The sequence below is a fragment of the Gymnoscopelus microlampas genome (assembly GCF_963454915.1).
Source record: "Gymnoscopelus microlampas genome assembly, chromosome: 5".
NCBI classification, from domain to species: Eukaryota; Metazoa; Chordata; class Actinopteri; order Myctophiformes; family Myctophidae; genus Gymnoscopelus; species Gymnoscopelus microlampas.
The window spans coordinates 25,859,673-25,886,999 of NC_139942.1; the positions used below are offsets into that span (position 1 = coordinate 25,859,673).

Sequence of the window (27,327 nt, forward strand, 5' to 3'; positions counted from 1 at the left end):
TAGTCACAAGCTCTCGTGTTCAATATTTCCACAGACTTAACCACTTTCACTTTCATTTAGATTATTTTCAAAAGTAGCCGATCTACAAGCTCAGCACGTCGTGATGCGTTCGGCTATTTCGGCAACGTCAATTTTTTTGCGATGACGTTGGGCATTAATGTGCGGGGAAAAAAAGAAATATGGAGATACAAGGTTTCTGCCCGACAGCAGAGATATGTAAAAAGGAAAAAAAAAGAACAACCTTTTCTGTAAGAAAACGTGTTCATTTGTGGCCTGATGAGGGAGGGGCAGCACGCTCCGATGAGCCCTTCCAGACCCATTAATCAGCAGGAGTATAGAACCTCACATTAAGCTGCTTAAATGTGGATTATCAGTGTTTATTCTCCTCTGAGCACCCCTCCTTTCTCATGCCTGAACGGCCCAGACAATGATGCCTCTCGCCGCGGAAATCGATAGCTGTCCCCAGCCAACAGAGATGCAATCAGCCCAGCTGTGTGTCTTTCTTCCAATATTCCCTTTGTTCCGTCGCGGAAAGTAGATATATTACAATACCCAACAGTACATTAGTGCAATAACGGCTACACTTTCAAAGATCTAAATCAGGGCCTGAAGTTGCGGACTGAAAGAAAAGGTTCCTCTAATTATAGTGGAAATGTAATAATTAAAGATACAAGAGTTGTATGTGGCTTCCCAGGGTCATTTTTTTACACTCTCATGCATGGTTAACAAAAATAATCTTTTTGAAACAGTCTCCTCTTGCTCCTTACGCAGAATCATCCCATCTTGTTAACTCAAAGCCATTACAATCACTCTTTGTGTGTCGATATCTGAAGCATCCGCTGGTAATTCCAGTCATTGCTTGCGTCTCTGAATGCCTCAGGAAGTGTATTCAATGAGTTCCTGTGAGCTCTCACTTGCGCATATCGTCTCTGTCGGGTGGAAACCTCATATGTCCAAAACTGCCACTTTTCAGGATTCAAATTCAAAAATAGCAAAAGCAAAAGCAGATCTACAGATTTGCGTTTTTGGATCTGCTACTTTTGATGCTTTTGTGTGACGCTGTAGTATCATCAAGTAGGGCATTAATTTAGGAAAAAACACAAAAAGTTAGATTATGAATATAAGAGGTTTCTGCCCGACAACAACGACTTGATGTGATAAGTGCCATGCTCAAAACACTTAATGTCACTGTTGAGAAATGAGCTGCTGCTTTTTGCAGAGGCCAATTAATTGTTGTTAAATGTTTTCAGAATTGGTTAGGAAACCACGCTAAACCAGGTAAACAAACAACTTAACCACACTAACCCTATCATGCTCGTCTTAATCACCGGCAGGTCTTATGTATTAACTTAAGCTTTGGAGGCGTGGCCAATGCCATTTTGCTATTATGAGTGTGGTAATCTGCACACTGCACCAAGGCACTAGACGCAGCGCTATTCTCTGTGCTTTAAGCAGTGAGACCAAAAGAGAAAGAAATTGCACATTGAAAGTGCATACATGGCCGTCACAATCCCTGTAACCTCTGTCTAATTATGTGACTGTCTCATGTCCAAAACACATCTATGATATCTCTTGACAAACCAACACATATTCACATTCTCAGTTGCCTATTATTGAAGCATCTCCCCCTTTCAATCTATCTCAGCACAACAAGTTAACATACCATAGGGACATACGTATTGAAATGCCACCTAAATTGTGAGTGGAACATGAGTCTTTCAGATCGGTCCGTTGGATTGATACAGGGTGAGTAGGGCTATAGCTGTCTATCAGGCATGCGTGTGTAATGTGCACTCGCCCGTCTCCCGACACTTGATTTTTGCTTCATAACGTTTGGTTTGATAGAGGGATAATAAAAACTTGATTGAACAAACACCGAATGAACATAGACACTTCACGGATTATAAAGAACTTAGAATTATAACAATCGCTTGAGAATTGGCAGAGTATGGCCGAGTTAAACTGCCGGTGTCACTACAACCGAAGATGATTTTTTTTGCGCTTAAGACACTGACCACTATGCGGTGAGTCTTGTTAAGTCAAGGGGCAAAATAGCAGATACCGCATAGCGCCCTTAATTAACATTGAACATTCCCCCAGGTGTTGACGAGCTCACAACACATCATGTAGCGATGCCTAAGCTATTTTTGTCGAAAATATTTTGTGTGGAGGACCAAGTATAGACGCCTGGGGGATTCCGGTCAAAGAAGAATCTAGGCCCTAGGGTTTAAGTGGTTAAGACATCAACAATATTGTTCAAAATTAAGAGACGCAAGATGGCAATTTAATTGCCGTCTTGCACGCTTACTATCACACGTGTGTGTGTTTTACTCTGCTATCTCTCAGTAATTGCCTGCTGAAATGACACCACTCCAGCAGATAGGGGAGCATATGGGTCAGACTGCTCTACTTGCCTTCATGAAAATCAATCCATCATTGTGTGTGTGTGTGTGTGTGTGTGTGTGTGTGTGTGTGTGTGTGTGTGTGTGTGTGTGTGTGTGTGTGTGTGTGTGTGTGTGTGTGTGTGTGTGTGTGTGTGTGTGTGTGTGTGTGTGTGTGTGTTTATATGTTTGATTGATCTGCAGCTCCTACTGTATTCTCTGGCCTCCTCTCTGTTTCTTCAATGCCATTTCTCTCCCCCTTTCCCCTTGTTCTCTCTCTCTTTCTGCATCACTTGCTTTCACACTCCCTCTATTTCTCCATCTCCCATATTCTACCCCCCCCACACACACACACACACACACACACACACACACACTCACTCACTCACTCACTCACTCACTCACTCACTCACTCACTCACTCACTCACTCACTCACTCACTCACTTTCTCCATCTCCCATATACCACCACTCTTTCTGTCTCTCACTCGGCCCCCCCCCTCCCTCTCTCTCTCTCTCTCTCTCTCTCTCTCTCTCTCTCTCTCTCTCTCTCTCTCTCTCTCACTATCTCTCTCTCTCTCTCTCTCTCTCTCTCTCTCTCTCTCTCTCTCTCTCTCTCTCTCTCTCCCCCTCTTCCTCTCCCTCTCCCTCTCCCTCTCCCTCCCTATCCCTCTCTCTCTCTCTCTCTCTCTCTCTCTCTCTCTCTCTCTCTCTCTCTCTCTCTCTCTCTCTCTCCCCCTCTTCCTCTCCCTCTCCCTCTCCCTCTCCCTCCCTATCCCTCTCTCTCTCTCTCTCTCTCTCTCTCTCTCTCTCCCTCCCTCCTATTCCATGGTCCAGCCTTCCTCAATAAGAGGTGACACCAGTTGGGGACTGTATTTATTTGGCACCAATACATTATTCATCAATATGGCCGAGAGCAGAGAAGAGAAGCCTATTAGTCGAGGCAAACTTCCCCTTTCCAGCCCTCCTGGACCCTCATTAAAATGTTTTGGAAATGTCAGTTGAAAGGGGATTTTAGAAAGAGACATGGAATGTGGATGACTGGGAGAAACTGTGCTTTGTGCGCTACTGAGCTTATATGAGAGAGACTACGTTTTGGAGAAATTATTTTATATTGTCTCTGTCGGGTGGAAACCTCATATGTCCAAAACTGTTTCCTTTTCAGGATTCAAATTGAGAAAAACGGCAGAAGTAGCAGATCTACAAGCTCAAAACGCGTCGCTTCGCGCCGCGTTTTGAGCTTGCAGATCTGCTACTTTTGCAACTTTTGACGCTCTATAGTGTGATCAAGTAGGGCGTTAATGTACGAAAAAACACAAAAAGTTTAAATATGGAGTTAAGAGGTTTCTGCCCGAAAGCGACAATATCCTTTTTAAAGAAAAAATAAGAAAATCTGTCTTTTCCCAGCTAGGGCTTTGGTGGCTTTTGGCTCCCCTGCAGAGATCTAATGCGCTCCGACTGTGGCCCTGTGGGTCGCAGGCTGACATTGTGAATTCAAACACTGTCTGCTATAATCTGTAATGAGAGCAATATGAGACAGAATGATAGAGAGAGAGAGAGACATGAAAGATCGAAGGAGGGAGTATAGGATGGAAGATGAGAAGTTTGTTCACTCTAAAGTTTGAAACATTGATAGATTTAACACTGTGCGGGTAAACGAGAAATACGATTGAGAGACAGCCCGAGCTTTATATATTATTCATATCATATTCAATTATGGGAGCATGTACCAAAAACAGTATGACCACTTGAAGGCCTACAGTATGTACTTTGTTGTACGACGAGTAAGGAAAATCGTAATTTCTGACGACAGTTTGAAAGTGGTTAAGATGGATGACATTTAATATAAATGCTACATCCAAACCTTACAAAGAAAGATTACTATGACCTGAAAAACATATTGTGCCCTCAGAGACACAGACACCTTTGTGCTCATCTCTGGCAGCTTGTCTATAAAATATCAATACATTTTAGCTGATAAATATGCCACACATTTGCTCAATCTTGATTACTTCGACACAGTATACCTACTTTAAACTTTTTCAATATTCGGTGTGTTGCATAGAGTCACATTGAAGTCTGGTTCAGTCAATCGCCTGACCGTCCATGCCCCCCTTTTCTTCTTCTTCTCCTTTCATTTCTAGCAGAAGAGGCATTCCATACAGTATTTTTTTGCTTCATAAAAGACAGTTAGTGTGAACATAGCCTTAGGTTCACACTGGTTCATTTAATGCTCTGGTTGTTGCTGCGATTACAATATGCAATTGAGGCGTTTAGCAGATGCTCTCATTCAGTCTGAGTTACAAAGTGCAAGATCAGAGAAGATGGCATGAACCCTAGACAGCAAACGATAAGGGTAATCGTTCAAGTAAACAGAGTGCAAAGAAAATAATTAAGGCAAGGCAAGATTACTGTATGTATTTGTATGGCACGTTTCAACAAGGAAATCCTAAGTGCTTTACACAAAACATTAGCATTGAGACGAAAGAGGAAAAGATATACAGTGCGCTATAAATGGACATTTGAATACAGTTGAAATAGTTGCTAAAATGTAATTTTGTCCAATCTGTATGGTAGGGTATGTTAATACAATATAACTTATCTCTGCTGTCCAGCCAGAAACTGCTAACTCCAAAACGCTCATTGTTCAGGAAACGCAAAATATACGTTTTTCAGGAAATGAAGAAAACCTTATATTTTTAAAACAAAGCAATACTGCCTCATCAAAGTTGGTATAGTGACTTTATATATTGTCAGATACTTGCATGTGTCATTATATTATCAACACTTTAACCAAATCGCGGGTAAATCAACACTTTACCCAGCGCAAGTGGAGTTAGCAGTTTCAGACGAGCAGAAATCAAGCTGAAGTGGAGTTAGGTGTCCAAACAACAGTAGCTCCACTCGCTGCTGAGGGAGAGGTTTCAAAAGAGTACAAATTCTCAAAAGCTAACAATGGATCTCCAAGCTCACAATGCATCACAACAACGTGTGAATTAATGCCCTGATGCTTCATGCCACTTATTATATAGGCCTACAATAATAAACAGGACTTTAAATATTACAATAACTTCTGCAAAGAGGTAGTAGAATAGCGCGACAGAAATGCTATGAACGCCTTTCTTCTTGTCACATTGCTCTCCTCATTAAACACTTAATAGATTTTAGAAATATAATTACTTGTTTTCATAACATTAGCGTCAGTGCTAAGTTTGATAAACAGGTACACTGCATAGTTTTAACAGACTACGGGGAGCTTGTTTACGTGGTCCTCCTCCTCGTTCACTGCGCAACGCGCTCTACTCATGCTGTTGAAAAGCAGCGGTGTAGAGGAGAGGGGGGAGTTGTTTGTTTTTGACGGACAGTTTGAGGATCCAATGGAGTTGGGAGTTTTCGTCAGAGGCGCTTTTTAATACTTTTCATTGGTTCAAATGTTTTGATATTTTACACAGACCTAAAGGGTGTTCAATAGCCTTGATTTATGAAAAAAAAAAAAAACTGAAAATGGAGTTAGCTGGTCCTGGCTGGACACCGACGTTATACAATTGGGGTGGTTGTATTGTAGGGGTGTCACGATTCACTTACCTCACGATTCGATTCAAAATCGATTCCTAGGGTGCCGATTCGATTAAAATTGCGATTCTGCGATTAATTGATATTCGATTCGATTCTGCGATTTATTGCGATTTTCTAGGGTGCCGATTCGATTAAAATTGCGATTCTGCGATTTATTGCGATTTTCTAGGGTGCCGATTCGATTAAAATTGCGATTCTGCGATTAATTGATATTCGATTCTGCGATTTATTGCGATTTTATTAAAAAAAAAAAAAAAAAAATTAAAAAAAAAAAATATATATATATATATTTTTTTTTTTTAAATCGATTTTAATATTTTGAATCGATTTTTAAAATCGTGGCATTAAGAATCGCGATTTATTCATGAATCGATTTTTTTTGACAGCCCTATTGTATTGTGTCTCCCTGCTCTTTTATTGAGACATTTAGATCGTGTCAAAGGTCATGTCTCACCTAGACACAGGATCTGACACAAAGTTTGACCTGATGGTCAAGATTTAGTTTATCCCCTGAGCAAGCAGGCCGGCTCTATTAGCTCAATGGTAAAAAATAAATCAGCACTTGCGCAGGAAACCGGGTTCAAATCAAAACAAGAGGAAAGTTACATACATGTAGTGCAGCTTTAAAGGCTATAAAATAAGAATAAGTAACAGTATAATATAACCGAAAAATAAACTTCACGTGCAAAAGGCAGTGGCAAACAGAAAAGTCTTCAGCTTTGATTTAAAAGAACTGAGTGTTTTCTGGGAAATTGTTCCAGCTTTGTCGCGCTTAAAAAACTGAACACAACAGAACTCAACTCAACAGCTTTCTTCACGTTTCGTTTTGGCTTGGGCTCTATTTCAAAATTGTTACAAAAGTGCTGCAAAGTAACTAGGATATCAGGTAAAGACCACAAATAGCATCTGTCTAAACAACATGCTATCTATTAGAATACAGAACTAAGAGGTTTCTGCCGGACAGCAACGATATAACATGTGTATATGAACTGCATAGTATAACTAGGAATAACTAGGGATGGAGGGGTGCGATGTGGTGGATTCTGTGTGCTTGTCCATCTGTCTTGCTATTGTGTACCTATTTCCCTATTTTGTATTCCAGCCTCCTCCGAGGGGGGGAGGGGGGGGGGGGGGGCTGTTTGGCTTTGAATTAAGGACTGTGCCTTTCAGCGGAGTGTAGTTTATCTGGAGAGAATGTGCCTAATGTCCACTGTTTACCCGCGGAAATATCTAGACTGTATGATGAATGCTCACTATCTCCCCTGCGCGCACACGTGTGCGCACGCACACACACACACACACACATACACACACACACACACACACACACACACACACACACACACACACACACACACACACACACACACACACACACACACACACACACACACACACACACACACACACACACGCATACAAAGCCATTTGCTCAGCCCCTCGATGCTGGATAGGCATAGCAATGAGGTACCAGTGGAAGAGGATGAAAGAGACACATTCAATAGTATCCTCCAGCATCGGCTAGTGTTTGTACGCATGCACGTGTATACGCACGCTAACCGATACCAGACCAACACGCTCATATCGTCACTGTCGGAGCAGAAACCTCCTATCTCCATGTTTAAACTTTTGGTGTTTTTTTCGTAAATGAACGCCCTACTTGATCATACTACAGCGTCACACAAAAGCATCGAAAGTAGCAGATCCACAAGCTCGAAACACGGCGCAAAGCGACGCGTAACGCGTCGCTTTGCGCCGTGTTTCGAGCTTGTAGATCTGCTGCTTTCGATGTTTTTGAATTTGAACCCTGAAAAGTAACAGTTTTGGACATACAGTATGAGGTTTCCACGCGACAGAGACAATATGGTTTATTAAACAGTGGCCCATGCATACAGTAGCTTGTTTGTTGGTTTATTGGTAGCACTTTCATTTTTAAATAAAAAAAACACATATTCGCCATGACAACAATAACTGTGTGGGAGAGATTGAAGAAACCCACAGCTAATAAAAGAAGCATGGTAGTTTTCGTACAGTACTTCAATAAAGGAGCCTACATGAAACTGTAATACTAATAATGATGACTTAAGTAAGAAAGAAACAAACGTATTTATAATGAACTACATAAGGTGTATTAAAATAAGATGAAAGTGTATCTAGGTGAACGTATATATCTTTCTTTTAAACATGCAATAGTTTGGCAGACTATTCCATAACAGGGTTCATAAATATTGGACAGAACATTGACCCTGAGTGGTTCTAAACTAAAGAATTGCAGAATGGAGACTGTCAGATGATATAGTTGCTATTTTGGGCATGTCATTATAGGTGAAAATATTCAAACAATTTCAAAAACAGCATAAATTGCAGATCTATAAGTAATAAGCTTACAATGTGTCCAATCGCGACGCAAGTAAATATTGAGAGACTGTGGATGATAGGCTAATAATGTTATTAACTAGAGTAGCAACTCTCACAAATCTGTGTTAGATGGTGCATTGTTTTGAATATTGTCTCTGTCGGGCTGGAAACCCATGTCCAAAATGTTACTTTTCAGGATTCAAATTCAAAAATAGCTAAAGTAGCAGATCTACAAGCTCGAGCTTGCAGATCTGCTACTTTAGATTCTTTAATTTAGGGCATTCATTTACGAAAAAACACAAAAAGTTAGAATTTGGAGATAAGAGGTTTCTACCCAACAGCAGGGATATGTTATATCATTGACCAGGTTTAGTTAATGGTTTTATATGCGGCCGCTTGGTTGCTCGTAGCAAGAAAAACAAATATTTAACCTATTTGACTATAGGTTACTCTTATTCCCATTGAGATTCTACAAGAGTGGTGTAGCTTGTTTAAGCAGTGTATCATTTGTGGTTCAGTGGGGAGGGTTAGTGGGCTATGCTTTGTAGAGCACATGCTTGTTATGTATTGATTTTGTTTAACCTCAGCAGTGAGCCAATTCTTCGGATATGTCTTATATGGGATGCGTCACGTTATGCAACCATTATACAAACAGATATACAAAGTGGAGTCACCAGCCCTCATCCACCCACACACACATACTGTACACACACAAACACACAAAAGGCATTTATAAACAGCATGAATAAAACAATACTCATGGAGTTTATAAAATGTTTTATCACAGGATTGAGGCCACAGTGATGTATTGTACAACTGTGTATCATCAGCATGGGAGGACACATTATTGTGTCTCTGGATGTAATGCAAATTACTCAGAGGCACAGAGAAAGTCCTGTCTTTTAGGCAGGATGAAAACCATTTTCTAGACCCTCCAGAAAAACGTGGGCAGAAATCCTTGATTATACGGGCTAAAATCCTTGATTGAAATATGCTGGGGTTTTATGTGATATGTATTTTATGAGAAAAGTTGCGAAATATGAGAAAATATGTGAAATATGAAAAAAGTTGCAAAATATGCGATGCGCATATTATGCGATGCGATGCACAATTATTTTTACCGCATAATTGTGCGCATAATCGCACATTATGCACATAATCGTGTTTTTCTGGAGGGTCTAATTTACGAACTGCCTATATTTTCGTGGAATGTTCCCCTATTATAACATGCCCAGAATAGGGATGCTAGGGTTGACGTGGTTAAGTAAGGGTGTGCTTTAGAGCGGGGGACTTCAACAATGTTCAGACCAAGGACACCTTAGCTGAAAGACAGATGAAGCAGGGAACCCCTATATTGTATAAAATTGTGTTGCAGATTAAACTTTCTCATAGGTTTCATAGATAGCTTCATAGACTTGTTTGACAGCACTGACATCAGTGCACTCTCATCAGTGGATTGATGTTAATGTGGATTTTCAGACATTTAAGCACTTAAACCGTCGATACTTTGTAAACTTGACTTTTGGCTCTGTACTTGGTGTGCTCTTTTCCCCCCTCTACAACAACCTCTTTGCCGAAAATAGACGATCTACAAGCTTACAAGGCCTCGCAGTGCGAGGCCTTGTGAGCTTGTAGATCTGCTATTTTTGGCTAAAGTTCTCCTCAGAATAGGTATGCTAGGGTTCAAGTGGTTAAAGTAAAAAAAAAAGTTCCTATCACACAAAAGATTTGGCGGCCCCCCTGTGGTAACTCTGAAGACCCCCTGTTGAAGACCCCTGCTTTAGAGAAGCGGGGACAAGAGCAGACTGTAGGGGGATCATTAACAATCTTTAGCACAATCTTTAGTGCCAAAGGCACTCATGAATGATTTTGTATGAATAGGGTCAAGAGAACAGGTGGAAGACTGACAACTTTAGACAATGTACTCACGGTGGTACAGTGTGTGTGTGTGTGTGTGTGTGTGTGTGTGTGTGTGTGTGTGTGTGTGTGTGTGTGTGTGTGTGTGTGTGTGTGTGTGTGTGTGTGTGTGTGTGTGTGTGTGTGTGTGTGTGTGTGTGTGTGTGAGCGTGTGACTGTTGTATAATAGCATTTTTCTTCGGAATTCATTTGGCCACTTTTCCACAGCTAGGGCCAAAAGTGAGACTTAATATGGGGGGGGGGGGGGGGGGGGCAACTGAAAATATACAGCTTATACTATGTGTTTAAAGCTATATGGTCCATCTGGATGAAGCCAGAATGTATTACAGAAAGAAATATCATGTTCGAATTGCATCTCATGCATCTCATATGCATAATGATAAGCACTGTGGTGTTTAGCACCGATAGTACTCTATCTCTCTCCCCCTCAAACACCTGATAATGATATTCCGTAACAAGACATCTATTTTTGAAACGAGGTAGAAATAGTTGTAGATAGTGTGTGTGTGTGTGTGTGTGTGTGTGTGTGTGTGTGTGTGTGTGTGTGTGTGTGGTGTGTGTGTGTGTGTGTGTGTGTGTGTGTGTGTGTGTGTGTGTGTGTGTGTGTGTGTGTGTGTGTGTGTGCGCGCGCCCGAGCGTGCGTGTGTGTGTGTGTGTGTGTCCGTGCGTTCTGTTGTGATTAAGTGCAGCACAGTCCAGCCTATTGCCTTTAATCTCCTCCACTTGATAGATTCATTGAGGGATCTCTCTTTTCTCTGCTTCTCGTTCTCTCCATCACTGTCTAGTTTATGTTCCTCTCTCCATTCCTCTCCATTTAGCTGTCATTCTCTCTCTACCCCACTGGTTCTCTATACATGTCCGTCCCTCTCTGTCTATGCTTCTGGCAGGCAGGCTGCCCTACTTGATCACCCTTCAGCGTCACACAACAGCATCAACAGTAGCAGATCCACAAGCTCTTTTGACCTTGTTAGATCTGCTGCTTTTTGTTAGTTTTGAATTTGAACCTGAAAAGTAACAGTTTTGGACATGTATGTGTCCAACTGTCCATCCATCCATAACCCATCCATCCATCCATCCATCTGTCCGTCTGTCCACTATCATTTTGTTCACTTTCTCTCTTCTTCTCTCCTTTCCTTCTTTTCTTTGTAGTCGTCTTCTCTTGTTCCTAAACCAATTCCCTTTTCTTCTGTAGATCGCAGTGCTTGATAAAAGACAGCAAAAGAAGGCATACTCCTATTCATATCTTATCACATTATTGTTTTAATGAGAAAAAAGAAGAAAAAAGACATCCACCTCTCTTCTTCTAATCATGCCAGCAGAGACTTCTTTGATTTGATTAGATTTTTAGAGAGGAGAGGAGAGAAGAGGGAGAGGAGAGGAGAGGAGAGGAGAGGAGAGGAGAGGAGAGGAGAGGAGTCCCGAACCAAAGTGAGAGAGAGGGGGGATGTTGAGAAAGACAGAAACTTCAAGGAGAGGCTGAGGGGTAAAGAGAGCCAGAGAGAGAGAGATTAGAGTAAGAGAAAAAAAAAGAACAGATCTAGAAGCTCAAATCTCATCGCGGTTTCGAGCTTGTGGATCTGCTATGTGTTATACTTTTGTGTGACGCTGTAGTATGATCAAGTAGGGCGTTAATTTACGAAAAAACACACAAAAGTTGAAATATGGAGATAAGAGGGTTTCTGCCCGACAGGTCGGCGACAGCCACGAAACAGTGAGTTGACGAGGCAGATCCATCTGGCAAGGTGTTGTGGAGGAGTCAGTGGACTGTGTCTGACTGCTGGGAGAGTAGAGATGTATGTGCAAGCGGACAATAGAAAAACCTGATTTACAGTATACTCAGACGTACGACATGTCGCTCGCCATAAACAGCAGCGAGGAGAGAGAGCTGAGCTTGTAGATCGTCTATTTTCGTCTTGCGACGCCACCGTAGGACAGAGAGTCCGGATTCCTGCTCTGTTTGGTAAGAGAGGACATGTAGGCCTACGGCTGGACTCTCTGTTCCACTTCACTCCCTGAGCCGGTACATAATGTTCGTCACAGCTCTCTCCTACTTCACACAACAAAGGATGTTGTTGGGCAGAAACCTCTATCTCCATATTTAAATATATTTAAACACTAAATATACTCCATATTTGTCACACAAAAAGCATCAAAAGTAGCAGATCTGCAAGCTTGCGACGCGTTTCGAGCTTGCCGATCTGCTACTTTTGATTTTTTTTTTTGAATCCTTAAAGTAACAGTTTTGGACATATGAGCTTTTCACCCACGACAAGAGACGATATTTTATCCACATGATCCCTAGTCTCGGGTAGCCAGACACCCAGAGATCTCCATCTCTACTCATAGGTCTGGGTTGACATCTAAATTGAGTGAATAGGCTGGAACAACTGGGTGAAAACAATTCAGAGATTAAAAAAAAACAAAAAAAACTGCATGGCAGAACCTGTGCAAAGACTTTAGGGCATCCTTGACAGTGGGACGATATTAGGATTGGTGTTCAAAGCAGTGGGCGTAGGTTTGTTAGCGCTGGTTTTCTCCACGGCCCAAGGCGATTCAATTATTCACATTTCCCCGGACATATCGGTACGCAGAGATCTCTGATCGTCCTGCTGAGACTACATGAACGATGAACCCTAGCGTCCCTACTCTGGGCATGTTTTTTTTTACCGAATGGGTTCCCAGATTAGGCGAAAATAGGTGAACATTCGGTGAAAATAACCATATACAAGCTCATGAACCTCTTATAGACTACTAGCCTCTTTCAGAGCCCTGTATAAGAGGAGACCAATAACAGACCTCTAAGGGGCTCCGGTCAATGAATCAAAAATAGTAAAGTAGCAGTTCTACCAGCTCAAATGCATTTCAAGCTTATAGATCAGCTACTATTGATGTTTTTGTATGACGCTGTAGTATGATCAAGTAGTGGCTAAAGAGGGAATGCAGGGGGCGCCCCAATGGATAACCGAGTAAGAGAACATTCGGTTCAGGTCCGAATCTGCATGTCATCCCCCCTCTTTCCTGCCTGTCTCTCTGTTCACTGAATCTATTTGAAATGAAGCAACACGATGCCAAAATACATTTAGAAAGAAATATGAGTGAGAATACAAAGCATTGCATGACGTTGTCAGTTGCAGTGTTCATTGTGTCATCATTATACATGCATGCATTTATTTCAAGGCACGGAACTTTGAAACTGCCGGATGCACTGTCACCATGAATTAGTTTTTTCACAAAAAAAAATCACCAGCAGAGAAAGGAGATGTTTTGTAAAGTGGGATCACAGTTTTAGACTAATTACAAGGCCTTGGCATGATGGAATGGAGCTGCTGTCAGACAATCTTGCCAGTGATAGGCGTTCAGCCCCAGAGTTAAGTGTGTAAGGCAACAGCACCACCTGTTGGTGGAGACGCACACAGCAAGGAACACAGCATATCGTTGCTGGCGGGCAAAAACCTCCTATCTCCATATTTGTACTTTTTGTGTTTTTTTCCTAATATAAATGAAGGTCCGACTTGATCACACTACAGCGTCACACAAAAGCATCAAAAGTAGCAGATCCACAATCCACAAGCTGTCCTGTTCTTGACCAAATATGCCATAATATGTAATTAGTCACATGACAAATAGTGAAAATAGCAGATCGATAGCAGATAGATGTGCTATTTCCGCTACGTTTGGAAATTATTAAAGAACATTTTTAGATTTAGGAAACTTTGCCCAAAATAGTGATGCCAGGGATTTACATGTGACATGGTTAACATTTATGGCAGCAAACCAACAAAGTGAATGGTTTTAAACAGACAGGAATGTCTGAGCAGTACATCAGTGTGTGTGTGTGTGTGTGTGTGTGTGTGTGTGTGTGTGTGTGTGTGTGTGTGTGTGTGTGTGTGTGTGTGTGTGTGTGTGTGTGTGTGTGTGTGTGTGTGTGTGTGTGTGTGCGAGACTTTGAAGATGTCTACTGTATGTTGTCCATGTTGTGTTTGTATTGTAAGTTGCTGCCGCCAGATTGCCCATGGGAAATGAAACAACTTCTCTCCCTCTTTCCCTCTCTGTGTCTGTCTTTGTGTGTGTGTGTGTGTGTGTGTGTGTGTGTGTGTGTGTGTGTGTGTGTGTGTGTGTGTGTGTGTGTGTGTGTGTGTGTGTGTGTGTGTGTGTGTGTGTGTCTCTCTCTCTCTCTCTCTCTCTCTCTCTCTCTCTCTCTCTCTCTCTCTCTCTCTCTCTCTCTCTCTCTCTCTCTCTCTCTCTCTCTCTCTCTCTCTCTCTCTCTCCCCCCCCCTGTCCAGATTTAACAAGATCCAGAACACAAAGAACACGATGAAGCGGGACGGAATCAGCACGCTGACCTACCGGGTGGTGCAGGTGAAGAGGCATCCCCTCTTCACCAACATCTCCGTGGAGATCGGCAAGCCCCCGCCAAGGCCCTTCAAGGGCTAGAGAGAGACACACCAGGCTGCCTGAAAGAAGAGGTGGAGGAAGGGCAGAGAGGAGGAGGGGTGGGGGGAGGGGAAGGGGAAGGGGGGAGCACACCTGGGACTGAAAGGATAGATGGGAGTGAAAAGATGGGGGGAGGGAGGGAGAGAGAGAGAGCGAGAAGCACTGGAAACAGATAATGGACACAGAGGAGGAGGTGGACGGAGAGCAGGATAAGGAGTCTTCGCTGACTTCAGAAGCACATAGCAGGCTCTCTCTCTCTTTTCCTTTCTCCCTCTCTCTTTCTTTCTAACTGATGCCTAATTTTTGCCCCGTCGCAACGGCGCCGGCACACGCCGGAAATAGCCGACCTACAAGCCCACAACGTGTCGCTTCAGCGACACGTTGTGAGCCTGTAGGTCGGCTATTCCCGGCGAGCGCCTGGCGCCGCTGCGACTAAGTATGAATGTGGGCTTGATTGAGACTCTCTTCACCTGTGTCTGTTACACAGATAATGACTCAACGCAAACCGTGTACCTTTTGACCAATCAATGACCTTATAACACCACAGTGTCCGGACCGCTAGGGAAGTCTGGAATGTGGATTTTAACGGACCAATAGCTGGCTTCAAACTTGGGGTCGGCCTGGAACTTTTCAAACTGGAACTTTTGTCCCGAGACTGCTCTTAGTGAGCGCTATAGGACGGTACTCGCACGGCCGAGGAACATTGGAAGGAAAGTAGCCAATGACAATGTTTGGAATATCAGTGAATATCACAGTTTCAAATGGAACAGTATATATTATACAGTTACATTATTCAACATTAACCAATCATTCCTTGGAATATTGGAAATGGACCAATGGCTAGCCTTCGTCCTTCAGCTTGACCAATGGCGAACGGGCTTTTAAGGCGCCGGAAGTGAGAGCGATACGATATACAGTACTACTACTATGTGTCCCGTGGAAGGCAGAATAAGCCAACAGTTGTAAGGAAGACATACAATCAGTAGCACACAGAAAAAAAAGGTAAGATTTTCAAGACAACTGATTTTTACAAAAGTTGTCCATGGAGTCATTATCAAAGCATTCATTGTGGCGATGATTAGAGAATATCCGCCATTGGCGATACGTCAGGCAATTCACAAATGGTTCAGAAAGGTGGAGTCACACAGAATGACTCACACGTTATTAGAGGATTTGAAGATACTTGTCATTTTTTGGGTGACTCGCATATCAAAGATATTGGAACGTCCCCAGATTGTTGATACCGGATGAGTCACATATCGAAGGCAATGGACGATTACACCTGCGTCGAAGATCGCGGATGTCGGGACAATTGATCTGTCGTCGTTTGGGCCCAGGTTCATCTGTGTGGATGACATCAGTCAATCACATGCTCCAGTCAGTAAATGAATGTGTACTTTGCCTACAGTGTAACTGCAGGAGACGAAGAGATACAACATGTACTGTCACGGTCACCACCATCTATCTACAGGAACAACCCGGGAACTCTGGCTCTGTGCAGTAAGAAAGACTCAAAGAGTTGATTGAGAGCGAGCATATTGAAGACATGAAAGGTTTTTTTTAAATGCCTTTGAAAGGGAATAAAGGAACAGAACAAAAACAGGCTGGTTGTTTACGCTGATGACTCCATCTTTTAACCCCATGTGGCTCTGATTGCAACTTAGTTTTAAACCCCACTGCGCTCGTGTCAGTGATTCTGCTCAAATTGCCTCAATAGAAAAGGGAGACATTTTGGTTCCGATTCATGGGCAAAGGATCATGTTTAACTTCCACAGCATTCTGCATCTATATTTTAGCTCTGTAAGATAGACATGATAAAAAAAGTGTCTTGTACAGTATGCGTGGCAGGGGATTTTGCTGCCATTTGACGTTCAGCTACTATTAGGCTATTTTGGTAATAAAACTAGAGATCTAGAGCATAGAGATCATTTAAATGTCTGAGGTACATCAGTGAACTCTAAGCAACTAGGAGCCTATCTACCTCTTTTTGTTTTACCATCGAGGGGTAGAAATATTTACCATTTTATGAAGCTGAAAAAGCAGAGACACATTTAGAGCAGTAGTTCTTAACACAGCAGAGACAGGTACATGGTTCTGCCAGGTCATTACTTGTGTTCACATGGCGTTCCAGGGCTTAAATGAGTCCCTTATTGGACGCCTAGCAGTGTTGCTGGTCCTCTGGAGAATTGTTGAGGAACATGGTTTCATAATTACAGCCAGCGTTGCCAGATTATGCGAGAGAAATAAGCAACCAGGTCTATGAAAGCAAGCCCAATAGAAGCGACTTTTAGGCCACACGAGCAACCTTTCTAACAACACAAATCTGGTATGGTCCCTGGCACAAAATGTTTTCAGATGGGGATACGCGGACAATTAGCCTACATATTAATTTGAGGGTCCTTGATATGAAAATGGAAGCAAGCCCAAATAAGCAACTACACTTTAGAAACAAGGCCAAAAAAAACGCAAACAATATTTTCAATCCCAAAGTCGCTTATAATAAGTGAACATGGCATTACCATTACCGCCTCCGTAACAGGGCGCTGGCTGCCCCAGTGCTAACATGTGGTAACAATAGTACAGTGGGTCTCAAAGTAGGGTCCATGGACCCCCAGGGGTCCTTGAAGGGGTTCTAGGCGGTCGATCCCAGCTAAATGAGTTAATATACCATCAAAATTGGTAGTTTAACCACTTTCTTTAACCTCTATAAACAGCGCCTATTTGAAAATGGCCAATCTTTTTAATTGATTGATTGATTTATTGATTTATTGATTTATTGAATACTTTATTTAGAAGTTTGCAGAAAAAAAGCACATGAAAGTACAGTTCAAATTCAAGGTCGACTAAATAGGATTAAAAAGCCCAAGAAAGCAATTGGCTTGTTTCAACTGGGGTCCTTTTGTACTCAATTCATAGTGAAATTCATAGTGAATCTACAAGCTCACAACACGTAACATGTTGTGAACTGCTATTTTCAAAATAATCTAGAAAGGAATGTGATGATTTTGGAATATTTTGACAAGGATTTTAACGAGACAAATCTTGTATAGGGGTCACCCTGGCACAAAATATGATCTGAAATATCACGGCCAAATCCATCATTAATTTGGGCTGTCCAAGAACCACTGCTAATAGCATATAGCTAAATGAAACTGATAGTCTTTTTTTACCGTCTGCATATGATAAAATCGACTCCTTCAAAAGGCGTATCAGATCCAGGCCACGTGGGGTTGAAATGTGAGGAGCTGTCAGGATAAATGCCTGCTTGGTTGGTTTTGAAGGAGAGGGAGTTTCTGTGGAAATAACAGCTGACTCCTGCGGGTTTGAGATGAGTCTTCATTAGAGACTGTTTTCCGCGGCTCGGCAGGAGACTGGCTTAAAGCTAATGGGTTTTCTTTTCCCCCCCTTTTTTTTTAAAGGTCATTTTTACACCGCCATGTAACCTGGGAGTTTAATATTAAAGAATCACTGTTCATTAAAAACACTCTATTACTACTATTACCATGTCATTCTGTTCTGTTATTATTCTTTTTTGTTCTTTTTACTTTTAATCTTTTTGTAAGAGGCTATCATATCCTGGAGGAGGAAATTATAAAGTGTCAGCAAAGGTCTCTGCCTGTGGAAGTTGTGGAATTTTAACGCCGTAATGAGGAGCGTGGAGCGGGTTTGAGTGACATCCCCATTTCTGACTGGGGTTTTCATTATCACCGTCTCGTCGATTCTTCTCCAGAGTCTCATTAATCAGAAAGGCCTTATTTCTGAGCTGACAGGCGTAATGAATCAAACCTTCAGCCATGTAGGCTACTGTAGGTTAGGCCTATGTCTATATCTTTATTGAACTAATTCAAATTATATTAAACTGGGAAGAAGTAGAAGAGTAGAAGTTTTTTTCTATTGATTAACACATTTTGCTGGGGACCCCCCAAGGACCACTGGTGGACCCCGGACCACTGGTTGAGAACCAGTGGTTTAGATGACAAAATGGATATTGACGTTTGGGGAGTGACAGTGACAATGCATCATGTGCAATTCAGTGCAGTTACACAGTATGTCTCCATGGAATACTTTTCCTTTTTCATACTAGGACTCGTGCTGTCTGTGAGTCGATACAGCACACCATTGTGTTCTGCAGTGAAATGAATGCACCATGCTGCTGTCACATTCACTCACACTTTATCTTCATTTGGATGGAGGTGACACACTGTAGGTGACACTACAGGTGCAGAGGTCAATATATCGGAACAAAGGGCGTAGCACCGCGTGTCAAACAGTTAGCGACAGGTCCGGTGCACCACAGGAGCGGGACACATCAGCAGACCAAAGGAATAAAACACTGGAGCATCTCGGACAATTACAGGATTAGTTCATCCAAAAAATTACTTATTTTATCACACCCCATGAAGCCTTGAATTCATGATTTTTTTATTTTTTTTGTCGCATTCCTAAGCTAATAATTTGATTACCGGCAGAAAGATGCTAATGTGTCCAGTAGGAGACACAAAGTAGACTCTTTGTGTCTCCTACCGGAAATACACCCAGTCATCAAATTATGCAACAAAAAGAAAAAATAAATCCATGAATTCAAGGCTTCATGAGGTGTGTAATTGATAGAAAATAAGTACTTTTTTGGGTGAACTACTCCTTTAAATGCCTTTGGCGATAAGTAAAGTTATACTTAGTTGTGTGCTCAGTAAATAGGAGATCTACAAGCTCACAACGCATCACGAATGTGGCGCGTTGTGAGCTTGTATATCTGCTATTTCCGACATGCAACACCAGGTCCAGCGTGCAACTAAGTTTAATCAGTCTTTAGTTTACAGGTGACTAATGTTTTGATACCAAGTGCATCTTCATCAGATTCATGGCTGCCATGACATGACTCTGATGAAGATGCACTTGGCATTGAAACGTAATAGTCACCCGTGTACTTAACACCTTGTAGCAAAGTAAAAAGGCATTTAATCATCCGAGATGCTCAAATGCTTTATTCCTTTTGTCAATATCGGAACTTCTGCACTGGTATGTACGTCTCTGCTGCCTTTGTAAGTTCCACGCTGTTATATACAGGTTTATTGGCCATATCTATTCACAAATCTTCACCAAGTATCTTTTTCATTGTCTGGGGTATGACGTGAAATTGTCAAAGTCCCCCCCAACCACCCCTTCCCCCCTCTCTCTCGCCAGATTAAACCTGTCAAACCTTATTTGACAGATAATGAGGTACTTTTATTCACATGGAGCATATCATGTCTTCCTTTGATGTGTAAAAAAGGTGACAGCAGAATGTTCGGTATGTGTGGTAAAACTTTCAGTCGTTGTCGAGGCGTCTTTGATGCATTAGAGGCAAACACTTTGCACACTATCAGAGCAAAAGAAACATTGGTACAGCAAGAGGATGAACAGAGACAACATGAGATGGGAGACTACAGACGTGGAAGCACACACACACACACACACACGCACGCCCGCCCGCGCGCGCGCGCACACACACACACACACACACACACACACACACTTGGAGACTGTGGAAGTGAAGTCCTCTATGCATAAGACAAACGTAAGGTAGTGTTTGAATTATGTCTAAAGTACTGGAGTATAGCACTTGGTTTCCAGTAGTCTAATGTTTTACTTAAGTAATAGTAGCAATACCACAATATGAAAATGCTCTGTAACAAGTAAAAGCCCTTTATTCAAAATTGTGCTTGAGTAAGAGTACATAGTTATGAGCATCAATGCTGACCACGTATTAAGTGGTCAGATGGGTGGACACAAACACTTTCGAGATTTTCATGTGGGCCGTGTTCCAGAAAAGCTTGGGAGCCGCTGCTCTAAGGTTACATATAAATATGAGTTGATAAATAGATGCTTGGTGAGAGGTGGATTTGCATCTACAGTATATACTTAGAATTGATCCCAGGGTCAGCCGATGACCTCTGTCTCTGGGTCTCTCTGCTCTGCTGTTGCCATAACAACGCACACCACACAGACCTTTTGCAAGTTATTGTGGTACAATTGCAGTTTAAGTTTCGTGTGGAGTGCCTATTAAAGCATACATGCCATGAAATGATAAATACACATGCACATGCATGAATGTGCATCTACATTACATGCTTGCCTCACATACAAACAGGTTTAGACACAATCTACACTTTCTAGCAAAAAAAAAGGAACAGAAAGGGAAAGAACATTTTTGACCTTGGCGAGAGCTGAAAATAGGCTATTGTAATTTTGTTTTGTCAGAACTAATGTGGTAATTGCTCCTACTAAGATGACAGGGGGGGGCTGGGACTCCCGCCCTGTTTGTGAATAAAGAGATGCTGGCCTCCCCTGGGTTTCATGGGCGAAAAAAAGTGTGTCTATGAATAATGGCCTTTCATTGTTTTTAACCCGTTCAATCCGGCAAGGTATCTGTGTCATTTTAAAAATGTCTTTGGCTATTCAAAAATAGGAGATCTACAAAATTGCTGCAAATCTTTGAATATATAAATATGTTTTAAAGCGAACATTTTTAACTCCGATCTGTGCTTCTGAGGGAACTTCTCCTGGAACAACATATTTTGAGATGGGGGTCCGCGGCCAAATACATATAACTTGACATGAAAAAGGTTCGAGAACCATTGATATAGCAACATACGTTTTTTTTTTAAATGTTAGGATTTAGAAGACATTTGTAGAAGCAAAGATTTGAGTTAAAATGTAAAAAAAATATATATATAAAGATTTGCACACATTTTTTCAAAAAAATGCAGATCTACAAGCTCATAGCGCGGCACTCGGTGCCGCGCTATGAGCTTGTATACAGTATCTGCAATATTTGAATAGCCAAAGAAATCTTAAAATGACACAGATGCGTTCACGGTCTTAATGGGTTAATGTGTGTGCTACAGGATAGGGAGGAGGACAGAGCTGTTTCATTTTAATTGGTGGGGTCAGCCAGTGGGGACAGTGGAGGAGGATATCGTTAGCTGTCAGGCAGAAACCTCTTATCTCCATATTGTAACGTCCATGTTTTTTCGTAAATTAACACCCTACTTGATCACACCACAGCGTCACACAAAAGCATCAAAAGTAGCAGATCTGCAAGCTCGAAGCGACACGTTTTGAGCTTTGTAGATCTGCTACTTTTGCTGTTTTTGAATTTGAATCCTGAAAAGTAACAGTTTTGGACATACTGTATGAGGTCGACATAGACGATACGTTTTAAAGATTCAATGACATAGTACTTGTTATCATTCTTAGGACTCAATGGATTTTTGAGGGGCCGAGGCCTTAGCGTCGGAACCTCTTTGCATCTGTACACTTTCGCTATTCTTCCACCGTTTTTTCTGTCACGGCCTAACCGTGTGGTAACCTTTGCGGCAATATGGTAGAGGGCTATGCCAAACGGCCACGGCACGAAACTCACAACCATTGGCCAAAGGGTGGCGCTATAGCAATCAATTGAAAAATTCATGCCCTGTTTAACCTACAGCCATGAAACTGACTTCTGACTGTTGACCTCTGACCTTTAGATCTCCCACCATTTTGAATTATATGAAAAGCAGTTAAAATCAAACTCCTCCTTGATTTTGCAATCTGCACAAAACTAAAATAACCAAGACACACCCTGCACACCTAAGCTCCTGTTGGCATGGTCACATGTAGCCAAGTGGATTGACAGAGAGTGGACAGATAGACAGTCTGACCTTCAAACCAGCACTCAAATACAGGCATGCTGTTGTCACCCACCCACACATACACACATGCACGCACGCACACGCACGCGTGTCACACACCCATACACACACACGCACGCACGCACGCACGCACGCACGCACGTACGCACGCACGCACACACACACACACACACGCACGCACACAGTCCAAGGACAAATGCCTGATGTAGCGAGACAAAAAATGTGTGTTTTAGCCAAAGAGTTACACCGTTTCCACTCTGAGTTACAGACCTGTAAGGTTCCATTAAGACCTATAACGGGTCAATTTTGTTTAATATCAATCATTTTGCTGGGGACCCCCTGGAACCCCTCAAGGGCCTCGGGGGGTCCCCGGACCACACTTTGAAAACCAATGGTCTTTGATAGCCTCCTGTAATTTGTCTTATATGCTGATAGTTGTCCCTATAGCAGTGGTTCCCAGCTTAATGTGCAACATTGTTTTCTCACTCAACAGAAAACAAACCAACATACAGTATAAGTGTGTACAGAGTATCTGCACATTTATAAAGTTACAATTGAATGACTTTTCAGACCTTTTCAAATATCATGTAAGAGGCAAACATTGTGAAAATAGCCGATCTACAGTACACAACGCCTCGCAGTGAGCTTGTAGTTTGGCTATTTTCACAATATCTGTAGAACAGAGTCAAAGTTAAATGTAGCGCCTACAATTCCAAGTGCTTGTCAGGGTGGGGGTGTGGGGGGGGGGGGGGGGCCCAGTCCAATTATTTTGGGGGGTCGCGGCCTGAAATGTTTGGGAACCCTTGCCCTATAGCTTCCCTTGTGGTTAGATTGGTTGGCAGAGAGTGGACAGATAATATACAGTATGACAAGTGAACTCTAAGCGTACTTGTAAGTATACTTTTTTTTTAAATTATAATATGCAAGCCTTAATACTGGACAGGTGTGCAGTGTGCACTCTCAACTGAATACACAATTGCAAAGATTCAGCTGGCCATTCATTTCTTGATTGATTCATTGATTGATGTCTTTATTGATCATGAAATAAAATCACACGTCACATACATACATCTGTAACAAACATCTGACCAGTGTTGATTTCGTCGACTAAAACGATGACGAAAAATGTTGGTCGACTACCTGACGAAAATGAAATAAAAACGAAAAAAAACCTAAGCTATGATGACTAAAACTAAGACTAAATATACTGACAATTTTGTCAACAAATACAAACTAGTGGAGAAGAGATCCAGTAGAACTAAAAGACAAGTAATTTTATGTTTGGCTGCGCTCGGGTGTTGCCCTCTGAAAATAGCAGATCTACAAGCTCACAACGCGTCGCGCTGTGACGCGTTGTGAGCTTGTAGATCTGTCATTTTAGCATGCAGCCAAGTGTCAAATCAGCCGTTACAACACCATCAAGGCACCGCCAAAATACATTTTACTTGACTAATTCAACTGTAGTCAACTATAATCTTATGATATTTAGTAGACTAAAACCAGACAAAAAGTAAAACATTGCAGAGGACTAAAATATGACAAAAACTAAATGCAATTTTATTCAAAAGACTATGACTAAAGCTAAATCAAAATTCGCTGTCAAGATCAACACTGTCATGTACTTCATGATGTTGCGCTCTGAAAATAGCAGATCTACAAGCTCGGCTATTTTCAGCATACAACCAAGTGTAAAATCAGCCATTGCGACGCCATCAAGGCACTGCCAAAATACATTTTAGTCGACTAAATCAACTGTAGATTTAGTCGATTAAAATCTTATGATATTTAGTCGACTATAACTAGACGAAAACTAAAACATTTCAGATGACTAAAATATGACTAAAACTAAATGGATTTTTATTCAAAGACTAAAACTAAATCAAAATTTGCGGTCAAAATCAACAATGCATCTGATCCACCATAATCAACAGGATAAGGCAAACCAAAAAAAAGCTTACAGCGTGTTTCCATTGCGATCCCTTAGTATGAGGTGTTTATGAGGACATGTAGTGTGGTGCTGTTGGGTGCATGAGACGCATTATAATAATATAATATAATACTGTATAATATAATATAATACTTCATGATGTGATCAAGTCTCTGAGTGAATGAGTGGGTGTACCTGCCACTTACTTTGTAGATTTGGATTATTATTACAAAACATACATTAACCACTTCAGCCCTATTTAAACGTTGGCTATATGAAAATAGCCGATCTACAAAATCACAGTGCAACACATTTATTAGATCAACAGAGCATAGAATATTAACACATTAGTGTGTAAGATGTCATCAACAAATACAAATAGCTTTATTTACAGTCAGAGGAGAATAAGGAAAAAGGAAAAACAGGGGCAGTGTACTGTACTAGAGGTGAGTACGCGGCCCTCACCTCTAGAGTTCGACACCTACGTGCCACTGCCGATGTGACAGATATGGCCATATATGGAGATCTGTGTGTCTGTCAGACATCCCTTTTATGGCCATATATAGAGATCTCCGTTTTTGTCAGTCCTTGTCCCTTTTATTCATGGAGATCCCTGATGTCATGAGTATATGCCAAATTGGCCATTATGCTGATATAACTATTCAGGGGTGGGCAATATGGCCAAAAGATCATATCACGATTTTCATACCACTGAGCCAATAATTTGATGACCAGCGAAGACTCAAATGCAGGAATTTGGGAGGTCGGGGTTATGCCAAACACAATAAAATATTAGACCTAATGCTTGGCACTTTTTATGAAGGGATGGATTGGTGGTAAGTCCCTGCGACTAACGTCATGTTTAGGAGGTAAACTTGTACATCAAGCTGCCTCACGCTATAAACAGGAGGTGAGCTCCTGCCCTATATGGGCCACATGGCTCAGCAAGGCTTACTTATGTGGCGCATTCTACCAATGCTTTTCAATGGTAATGGAGCTGTTTGTTGCCATTCGTGGATTTCCGCATCGTCAGAATCCGCCACATTGGCAGAACCAAAGTTCGGTGTGACTGCACCCTTGAACTGTTCATTCAAGAGTGAATTGCTTGCTTGTGTTTCTTTAAGGCCCTGTTACGTCTGAACCTTTTCATACACTGGTTACAGTAGTAGTAGTTGTCTGTATGCATTGTTTGGTGTGATCTGAGGCCATTGTCAGTGCTGAACCATCTCCCACACTGCTCACAGTGGTAGGGTTTCTCTCCTGTATGAAAACTCTGGTGGTGTCTTCTGAGAGAACTTTTAAGGCTGAACTTTCTCCCACACTTCTCACACTGGTAGGGCTTCTCTCCTGTATGCCTTCTCTGGTGATGTTTGAGATGACATCTCTGGCTGAACCTTTTCCCACACTGCTCACACTGGTAGGGCTTCTCTCCTGTATGCATTCTCTGGTGTTGTTTGAGATGATCTCTACGGCTGAACATTCTCCCACACTGCTCACAGTGGTAGGGTTTCTCACCTGTATGAAAACTCTGAAGGTGATTTTTGAGAATACATCTATGGCTGAACTTTCTCCCACACTCGTCACACTGGTAGGGTTTCTCTCCTGTATGAAAACTCTGGTGGTGTCTTCTGAGAGTACTTTTAAGGCTGAACTTTCTCCCACACTGCTCACACTGGTAAGGCTTCTCTCCTGTATGCATTCTCTGGTGACAGTTGAGATTACTTCTATCGCTGAACTTTTTCCCACACCGGTCACAGTGGAAGGGCTTTTCTCCTGTATGCATTCTCTGGTGTTGTTTGAGATGATCTCTACGGCTGAACATTCTCCCACACTGCTCACAGTGGTAGGGTTTCTCACCTGTATGAAAACTCTGGAGGTGATTTTTGAGATGACTGCTTTGTCTGAACTTTTCTCCATACTGCTCACACTGGTAGGGCTTCTCTCCTGTATGCATTCTCTGGTGACGGTTGAGATTACCTCTATGGCTGAACCGTTTCCCACACTGCTCACAGTTGATATTTTTCTTCACTGGTGGTTGGGAAGGTGAGACATCTGGGATGGAGAATTATGGGAAGATAAAGAAACCATAAAAGGATTAAAAAATAACATGCAAGCTGTGTTGTATTGCCGACAGTAGTTTTCATTTTAAAACACCTTGCACTACTTCTTTCTTCAAATTGATACATTATGCCTTGAGTCTGTTGCACCATTTAGCCAGTTAATACAGCATAGGAGGAATATAATGTCCAAAACATTACACTTTCAGATAATTGAAAAAATAACCTGTGTTCCATTAAATCCATTGTAGTTATTATGGTGACATTTTTACTCGCATTTTAGTAAAAGTATCAATACCACAATATAACATTTACTCTGATAGTGAAGTAAAAGGCCTGTATTCAAAATCTGACTTGGGTAAAAAAAACTAAAGTATTGGCATCAAACAATTAACAAAGTAAAAGTATTCAGATGTTTCTAAATCTGTCCTATTTGTCCTATTTAAAAAAATAGCCGATCTACAAGCTCACAACGCATGTTTTGAGCTTGTAGACTATTTTCAAATAGCCAAAGTATAAAATAGGGTTTAATTGTATGTTTTGTAAAAAGAAAACCAAACATAATATTCAAATAATTGTAGTGGAGTACAACATTTTAAAAGTATAAAATTTGCCTCTGAGATGTAGTGCTGTAGAAGTATAAAGTATTGAAATACTTTTACCTTAGCAAAAGTACCCCAAGATTGCACTTCAGTACAACACTGCCAGGACATGATGATCTTATAACTAGTAGCCTACATGCTACTCAAACACACACAGACAGACTACCCCCCCCCCCTCTCTCTCTCTCTCTCTCTCTCTCTCTCTCTCTCTCTCTCGCTCTCTCAATTACACACGCACGCACACACACACACACACACACACACACACACACACACACACACACACACACACACACACACACACACACACACACACACACACACACACACACACACACACACACACACACACAGAAAGAAGTACTCCTCTACTCTGTCCTGTGTTAATATACGGTAACAT

The 27,327-nt window shown here is 41.7% G+C and overlaps 1 protein-coding gene across 1 annotated transcript in view; it reads left to right on the forward strand.

The window, feature by feature from the left end:
* The window catches only part of b4galt2 (UDP-Gal:betaGlcNAc beta 1,4- galactosyltransferase, polypeptide 2), a gene marked incomplete at both ends in the record, with an annotated part of 177,682 nt that extends 163,017 nt beyond the window's left edge, over positions 1-14,665 (forward strand). Inside the window, one exon of the mRNA XM_084057359.1 lies at positions 14,515-14,665. Within this exon, the coding sequence (XP_083913485.1) occupies positions 14,515-14,665 (151 nt within the window). The remainder of the gene's footprint in view (positions 1-14,514) is intronic.
* Between the last annotated feature and the right edge of the window lie 12,662 nt (positions 14,666-27,327).